Consider the following 8968-nt stretch of genomic DNA (forward strand, 5'->3'; position numbering starts at 1 on the left):
AAAAATATCCCACCCCACCCCACCCATCATGGCAATATCCAAAAAGTAAACTTTACAGGCAACCTTTATCAATATCAATTATTTGCAATTATGAGAGTCTCTGACCGGAAGAATCCTTCACAAAACAAGAAAAAGGCAAAGCGAGAGCCAAATGTCAATAATAAAACAATAAATTGCCAAAGGGATCAAGAATACTACTGTGACTCTCAAGCGTTGTAAATTTGAGCATAACGCATGGGCAGTTTACTCCCATGTTCATTTTGATTAACTTATGCAACAAATGGGTACCATGTATTTAAGAAATCATCTGTTTGGTAAGCACTTGAGCCTGTCAGAGTTTAGCTCTTAATTTTCCCATAAAGACTAGGTACCAGACCTTTTGATACCAATAATCCATCGTAGCTCCACCTAAATCTTCCCAGTGAGTCGCAGTTGTGATCCTGGCTGCCATCAGCAAATAGCCTATAAGATATTGCTTTTTTTTCTTATATATTATATCTTATTGTATTAAATTTGAATTCTATAGAATTCAGAAATACAATATATAAGAAATGAAAGAAGCAATAAAAATGCAATTAAAAGTCATACAGCATCTAACACTGCATTACAATTGTTATAACATGCAGAAAAATAATTAAGTGATCTTCAAGACCCTAAGCAATTTTCAAATGGTCCATGGGGGAAAAACGTTTGGGAACCACTGTTCTAGAGCTTTACCAAGAGAACAAACATATATTCTCTGATGTAAAGGGTTCAGTTAGCTTTTTCGACATCATCCCTTCATGTTAAGTGTTGTTGACCAATCTAAGAGAAAATTACAAAACTTAATCTTCATTCATAATGCTTAAAAAAATCATTCTGGTGGACTTTGGGGTATATTTGGGCCCCAATTTGATTTTCAGAGACCCCTTTTTTTTGGTCATCACAAGTAGCAGGTTGGTCCCTTCTGCATGCATGTTGAGTAAACCCAGTGGGGTTTTTTCCGTTTTTGTTTCCAGAAGGAATACGGCAAGTGGTAACTCTCTGAAATTTGAAACGCTGTATGGGTTAACATTTGTGATAGTGTCCTAGGAGGACACCCCCGTAGGTCTAGTTATGTGTAAACAAGATTGGATGAAGTTGAAGTTGAGGACAAAAAAGCGAACTGAAGTCGTTATTTCTTGTTTGTACAGTATCCCCTCTTGTTTAAGGAATGGAGTTTTTTCTCTCTCAGGTGTGTTACTGATGTTTAAATACTCCCTCAGCTGGGTGGTCTGAACCACCATGTGCCATGACACGTCTGCATTAAATATCCATACTCATTTTTAGTTGTATTTTTATTGCTTCTTTTTTTCTTATACTGTATTTCAGTTTGAATGCAAATTGTCAAGCAATAAAAGAAGCAATAAAAATACAACTAAGAATCATACAGCATCCAGAACAGCGTATTACAATTGCTACAACAGGCAGCAATTTTAAAGTGGGGGGGGGTTGAGAAGCACTCCCCTAAGCTTTCTCACTTGCACCTCTCAGAGTCTATAGACTCAACCCTTAGGTTGAACACCTTTGAGATTTCATCCTCTCACCCATTTTCTTGTGACTGGCGCCTTTCCTCGTTTGGTTTCTCATGTACAATGGCCCACTGGGAGGCTTGATAACCATCTGACTCTGCGGTCTGCTCAGGACTGTAGAGGTGGGTGGGGTGCCAAGCACACAACAAGCACTAATATACAGCTAAGAGGCTGCATTTTATTTTTTAAAAACAAATGTGCACAGTGCTTGATCATAAAATATCCACGCAGTGAGCAAAAATGTACAGAAATACTTTGGGCTGCATCCAGCTAACTTACTCAGAGTAGACCCATTGGAATTAATACAGTAGGGCCCCACTTTTTGGCATTCCACTAATATGGCTTTTTTCACAATTATAGCAGGGCCCCACTCATACGGCACTTTTTTGATGTTTTTCGGGCGCCATTTTATAGTCCATGTTCCACTTTTCACAGATTTTCGCTTTTTGGTTTTTTTGGTTAGGTCTGGAACCTAACCCACCATATGAGTGGGGCCCTACTGTAGCTCTAAAGTAGTCGTCCATTAATTCCAACGGGTCTCCTCTGAGTAGGACTAACATTGGATGCACCCCATTACAAGTACATTAAAAACCATCATAAAAACTGTGTTAGAATGAGATACTAAATATCCTTCATTACATACAGTGTCAGCTACATAAAAAACTAATAGCTGTTGAGTTAGCAAAAGCCTGACTAAAAAGAAAGCTCTTCCATAAGTGTCAAAAATAGAAGGTGGTGCTACTACACTTAAGGCCCTATCACTGATAGCCACACTCTCAACACTTGGCACGTCTAACAAGGCCATGTCTGCTGAATGCAGGGATTGGGCAGGGACATAAGGGGTGAGGCTGTCTCAAAGCGAACCCGGTCCTGGGCTGTGCTGGGTTTTATAATCTAAAAGTAAAACCTTAAGCTTGGCCCAATAATGTATAGGCAGCCAGTGCAGCTCCTTCCACAACCACAACGTATGTTGATGGTAGGTCACTCCAAAAAGCAATCCAGTTGCTGCATTTGCACTAGCTGCAAATTCCAGACCAGCCTTAAGGATAGCCCAATACAGAGCACATTGTAGTACTCTAGTATTGGAAGTTAACAATGCATGCACCACTGTGGCCAAGTTGTCCCTGTCTCGGAAAGGCCGTAGCTGGTATACCAGCCAAAGCTGGTGCCTCTGCAAACACTTGGGATTTCAGGACCAATACTGAATCTAGCAGCACTCCCAGACGATGAATCTGCTTCAGAGGGAGCGCAACCCCAACAAGAACAGACAATTGACCAGGCTTATAGACCTGCAAACTAGGCAGCCACAAGGCTTCCATCTTGCCAGGATTCAGATTCAAAATTTATTCATCCACATCCAACTGACCAATGAATTCAGAAACTGACCAAGGACTTGCACAGCCACACCTGATTCAGATGTTACAGAGAAATAGAGCTGTGTGTCATCAGCATACTGCCCCCAGTGGCTTAGTATAGAATATTAAATAGCCCTGGAGACAAATAGCATGGTGTGTTGTTACAAGATGTGCAAGCCTGCTTGTTCTGTAGAAGAGTTTTGTGCTTTGATTTGCAAGGTCTTGTCACCCTGTACCTGGCCAAAAATCCATCCACTTTAGGGCTATGGTTTTATCAAAGCCTGTTCCTGAGGGGAATGCTCCATTGTCTTTTTGTGACCAAATATCTCCTGGAGACTCAGTTCCTTTTCCCAAGCAGGAGTGCTCTTATGCCGAATGTAGAGGGCTTTCCTCGCTTCAGTATAGGACTTGAGGAAATTTGGCCTGGTATACATGGTCCTGAGGCATCCATCTGCTGCATAGGCCTCTGTATCCATGATCAGTGTCTCATGCTCATGGGAAGGTCTTTGCTTTCCTGGGAGATTCATGAGCTTGCTGGTGGTGCCTTTGGATCCAGCAGCTCTGGTCTCTTCCTTGGTGGGCTCTTTCTCTTGGTCTTCTCTTGTGTCTGCTTCCTCTCCCTCCACAGACTCTGCTGAGATGCATAGCTGCTTGGTGATGGAGTCTTTTAGTGTGGTCATATCCCTGTCAGCAATGGTATTTTGGTCTTTGACATTCAAGGTTGGCAAGTGACCCTTTCTGTCCCTTTCATATCCTGAGTCACCACTGCTGAGCTTCCCTACATAGGAAGAAGGCTGGCTTGACCCTAGAATTCCCCCAGCCTTGGGCAGTGTTTTCCTCCTGGATCTACAAAAAAAGAGGGAGAGTCACACAGGCCTTGCTTAAGTAGGATTGGTTTGCTTCAAATCCTCATACCACTGAGTAGAAAGGAAACTGCCATCGCCAAATGGTCTAGAAACCCACATGTGTATGGAGTGCAGCCTCTAGTCATTAAGCTCTAATGCAAAATCTGAGGTTCTCCTCGTATCTTTTTTAAATGGAAAGAGTGAATGTATTTGCAAACATGTATTGGACAAGTACCCTCAGGAGAGTGCCAAGATTTTGCTGAGCGTGCTACTACATAATGAGTCAGTTCAGATGCCACAATAAACCATAATTTGCTGTGACAAGGATAAGCAGGCCTGAGCCTAAGTTTACACTGTTTCCCTTCCATAATCTGTTTAAGCTTCCAATTGTGATTGTAAAGGCTACCTTTATCTCCACTGTTGGAAGCATTATGCCTCAGGATAGTGGTTGCTGGGAATCATAACTGTGGAGAGTGCTGTTGCACTCAGGTCATGCTGATGGGCTTCTATAGGGCCACTGTGAGACCAGAATGCTGGACTAGATGGGCCTTTGGCCTGATCTAACAGCCCTTATGTTCTTTAATTGAAGTTTCCTGTTACATGTGAATACAGATTTTCTTCTAACCACAGGATCAGAACCATAGTTTAATTCTAGTTTCATTGAACTGTGGATAAAATAAATAATAATTTCCTGTTCCAGATGTAACAGGAAACTGTAGATGGTTCACAACTACGTCCAGAAGCTTTAAACATCCCCCTCTTGCATGTGAAGGGGGGGGGTGTGAAAGCCCAAAGGTGGTACCTGCTCTTCTTCATAACACTAAACCATGATTACATCTGAATTGGTCCATGAAATGTTGAATCTGATCTTGCCATTTTTTTTAAAAAAAGCAAGTTTCCAGCCTTCTTGTGAAAACATGAAATTGTGGGCTAAGCCTTAAAGCTGAATTTTAGTGATGAAAAGTAGTAGTCATGGCCCACCCCATCTCACCTCTGGCTTTCTTTCATTTTCTGAGCCCATACATTTGGTACCTTCTACAACTGATTGGTATCAACGGCTGTAGCTGGGGGAGTGAGTAGAAAGGATGGGAATGTTTGGGGAATTTCAGGCTTCTTTTCCATGCAATATTCTACCCAATTTTTTAGTACTGCTGTTCCCACCTTCTAGCGTTCTGGGCAATTGATGAAAAAAACATTAGGGTGATTGACAAATGACTGTTTTAAAAATATGAGTAATATTACATTGTGATGTATTAAATTACATCAAGCACACTCCTATGTGATTTTACTCACAAGTAAATGCCATTGTGCTCAATAGGACTTGCTTCTGGGTTAAGTGTGCAGCCTTGGACTAACTTGTAATCTAGGTTATTGCTGTTTCGCATTAATAGGATGCCATTCCTGTGTAAACTTCTGGCTATGAAATTCGAATGAAACTTGGATTAATTAAAAAACAAAGTCATTCAGAATATTTCTATTTCCTAAAAGCATGCATAACATTTTAGGACCCCAAATGTGAAGTTCTTCTGGCAACCATCCTTACCGCAGTGTTGCATTGTAGGATCCAGTGTAATCCTGCCCTGCCTGAGAAGAGAGGAGTGGGAGAGTCAGTTTTATGCATCCAGTGCCCACTGAATGTTTCTGTTTTGAGTGGCCTAAGGAGAAATGGAGCATAATAGTTATCAGGATGCCACTGTCACAAGACATGGGCTTCAGAGATAATCTAGATCAGGCATAGCCCAACTGTGGTACCCTCCAGATACTGTGGACTGCAACTCCTATCAACCCTAAACATTGGCCATGCTGGACTGGGCTGATGGGAGTTGGAATGGAAGGCAACATATTGGCTATTCCTGTTCTAGACAATATGCACAGGAGGCATGAATAGTCTGTCAATTATTGTTTTAACAGAAAAGCAGCAGGAGGAGAGGAAGCTGCCAATTTCAACACAGAACTGCGTTATTCTTTCCTTTTTTGCTCTTTGTCCACTCACAATTGTCTCCCCCATGCTGCTTTTCACCCTGAAGGGGTGATTCTTCCATTGATTGAACTATAACCGAGTGGAAGAAGAGTGGAGAAATGGGGAAGGGGCTAACTTTGCAGCTCAAAATTGTCCTCCCTAAGCTGCTTTTTGGAATGATTTACAATAGAAAAATGACTGGAAAGGAAAAGGTTAAGGCAACCCCCCCCCCCGTTGAGTTTTTCAACTGCAGCCTAGGAGACCGTTTTTCAATAATGAAAAACAAAATCAAACTGGAGAGAGGCTGTTCATGTGTCTCTAAATTGTCTAGTCTGGTTCTCAGTAAAGGAACAACTCATTGGCATCTAATCTGCTTCTTGTTTATTTATTAAAATATTTATTTCCGACCCTTTTGGGGACGATGTTTTCACAGTAAAATTAGTAAATAAAAATTAAAACTAAACGCTAGTAAAATCAACAACATAAGATCAATATGAGATCAAACTAGAGAGGCTTAGAGATTAAAATTATTATTAGTTTATTATTTATTTTCTATATTTATGGGCAGAGCTTGGAAAAGTTACTTTTTTGAACTACAACTCCCATCAGCCCAATCCAGTGGCCATGCTGGCTGGGGCTGATGGGAGTTGTAGTTCAAAAAAGTAACTTTTCCAAGCTGCCTTTCAGGGTTGCCCCTCTCAAAGCAGCTTAAAGAGAAGCTTCTTCCTTCAACCCAGAGATGTTTCCACTGGCACGTGATATGCCCCCAAGCAAAAGACAAGTGCAGCTGAATGACTCGTGCCTTGTATTACCCAGAAGGGGCTCCCCAGAACCCCTGCCAAGGTTGCAGACGATCCTGGGATCCAGAGACTCAAATTGCAGGCTGCTTCACTGGCATACCGACAAGGCCTGCCACCCAAAGCAGTTGCTTGTATTGTTGGGCCAGTATATAAACCTCCCACCGAGATGAGAAGTGCAAGAAGCAGCAGTGTGTGGTGAAAAAGTCTGAGAAGCATATGTGGGTTGCGTTACAAGTCTGTGCTCCCATCTGCACTATACATTTAAAGCAATATCATATCATTTTAAACAGTCATGTCTTCCCCCGTGGGAGCTGTAGTTTGTTAAAGGTGCTAAGAGTTGTTGAAAGACTCCATTCCCCTCACAGAGCTACAATTCCCAGTGTTCTCTAGGAAGAGAGATTGATTGTTAAACCACTCTGAGAAGTGTAGCTTGGTGAGAGGAACAGGAATCTCCTAACAACTCTCAGCACCTTTAACAAATTACAGTTCCCAGGAATTTTTGGAGGAATCCATGACTGTTTAAAATGGTATAATAGTACTTTAAATGTATAGTGCAGATGGAGCCTTACTTTCAATAGCGACCATTCAAATAAAATGTCTCCCTCTCCCTCGGTCTGAACTGGTACAGTACAGGAAAATCTGCATCAAGCAATTCCATGGCCCCTGGATAGATGTGCAGCTCCAGGGAGGAAGTGTTCACAACTTCCAAAGAACTGATAAAAGAATTCAAAAGTTTCCACTTACTTACTAATTTATATATGCAACTGAATTGTGTGAGTTGCCACTTTTAAAAAAGAGGTGCAGCCTACATGGATGCTACTGTCCTGTCCTGCAGTAGTACAAAATAGAAGTGCTCTCACTCTAACTAAAACTGTTAAAAAATGTGAACTGAGGCAGACATGGAGAGGAGGAGCCATGCCATTTGCCACCAGTGATGTCACAGGACTAGTTATTATTGAGATGGCCAAACTGTCTGGGTCATACCACTTTGGATTGCAGGTGGGAAGTCCACATGATTGCATGCTTCCATACAAAACTGTTGTTTGTTTTTATTTATTTTAAACATTTATATATTCTCTACAAAAAAACAACGTGGAGGCATGTCTAGATATGCAACCCATCGGCACACGTCTAAGTCTGCTCCCCTTGCTAGATTGGGATCAGGGCATCTGAGGCCACAGCGCGTTCCTAAGAGAATCTTGGGGATAGTGGTCAAATTCTACAATCTAAAATAATTCTAACTGCGGAATCCTGGTGTTAAAAAGTGACTTTGTTGTTCATTGTGTAGGGTGAAGCAAGGAAATGAATCCTCACTTTTCTGCATTCTCAGGAGCTCCTGCTGGAGTCGCCTCTGTTCCTTGGTTATAGAGGTCAAACAGGAGAGCCGGGCTTCTTCTAAATTCTGCAGTCCATAGTTGAGCCTGGCCTCTGCCCTTTTAATATCCCGCCTCTCTGCCTCCCAGCACCTTGAGGCTTCTCCCTCTGCCATATCTATCTTTGGCTCTTACAAGTGTCCTCTTGATGCTTGTTCTGGAAAGAAAGGAGAACTCCTGTAAAGTCCACACTGGGCACCTTTCTCCCAGTGCCCCTAAGTTGGGTTTCTGAAGATTTCCTGGCACTCTTGGAGGAATCTGAAAAAGATTTGGCAAGGTCAGTACTGCATCCTCTTTCCCATGAGATAGCTGCATATCCCCAGCTGTCCTGATCTAAAAGAAATAAATAACCCTCCCAAAGGCTTAATTTAAGACGATACAAGAACTTTGCAAGACTCAACTTCAGAACCTTTATCTTAGGCAGAACCCAACTCCAGAACATACGAAGTGTGAATTAATAGTCTGGCATGGTTATTTTCTTCTACTGAAAGGTGACTTCCCTGCTACTTTTTCCAGACACTCTTGCTTCGGTCTGCATGTATCATAATATTTATAGTACATCACTATTTTGAGTGTTCAAAGCCCTGGACCTACATTATGGCACTAATATGTAATTACAAAAATGCTGTAAAGGAGGTCAGTGTTATTATCCTGGTATTGCAGATGGAACAGGGCTTTGTTTAAATCCACCTAGTGAGATCATAGAAGAAGTAAGATTTGAACTGGAGTGTGGCTCACACTCAGGATTCACTATACTGCACCAGCTCTCGGACTCACAGAATTATGGGGAGAAGAGGATAAGAACTACCTATGCTATAGTTCAGCAAGTCCATTACCTTGAGTGGGGGAAATAAAGCTAAATTGTTATGCAAATTTATCTCCCCCCACTGATATATTAACTTTGTATTTATGGTGTGCCCAAATCTTGTAAAATGTGGTGGATTCAATCAGAAGCAGCCTCATTAGAACAGACATTCATCTGAAAGGTGAGTTGTTGGCCAAGGCTCTCCAGAAGAGGAGAAAGAGAGAACAGACCTGGATTCTATTGTCTCATTCGTAATGATCTCATCCAGACCTCCTGCTGA

General features: G+C 41.8%; 1 protein-coding gene across 3 annotated transcripts; it reads right to left on the minus strand.

Moving 5' to 3' along the window:
• Nucleotides 1-33: 33 nt before the first annotated feature.
• CCDC190 (coiled-coil domain containing 190) lies at nucleotides 34-8380 on the minus strand. Of its 3 annotated transcripts, none has more exons than XM_061584116.1 (3): nucleotides 8019-8380; nucleotides 5294-5405; nucleotides 34-3751 (listed from the first exon to the last, which is right to left on the minus strand). In XM_061584116.1, the coding sequence occupies exons 1-3, from the start codon at nucleotides 8323-8325 to the stop codon at nucleotides 3169-3171; spliced, it is 1002 nt and encodes a 333-aa protein (XP_061440100.1). In that variant the 5' UTR covers nucleotides 8326-8380; the 3' UTR covers nucleotides 34-3168. The 3 variants fall into 3 exon arrangements, with proteins under 3 accessions (XP_061440100.1, XP_061440108.1, XP_061440117.1); XM_061584124.1 differs by having other exon boundaries at nucleotides 7825-8111; XM_061584133.1 differs by lacking the exon at nucleotides 8019-8380 and adding an exon at nucleotides 5044-5167 and having other exon boundaries at nucleotides 5294-5375.
• Between the last annotated feature and the right edge of the window lie 588 nt (nucleotides 8381-8968).

The sequence above is a fragment of the Rhineura floridana genome, chromosome 1 (assembly GCF_030035675.1).
Source record: "Rhineura floridana isolate rRhiFlo1 chromosome 1, rRhiFlo1.hap2, whole genome shotgun sequence".
In the NCBI taxonomy this organism is placed as follows: domain Eukaryota; kingdom Metazoa; phylum Chordata; class Lepidosauria; order Squamata; family Rhineuridae; genus Rhineura; species Rhineura floridana.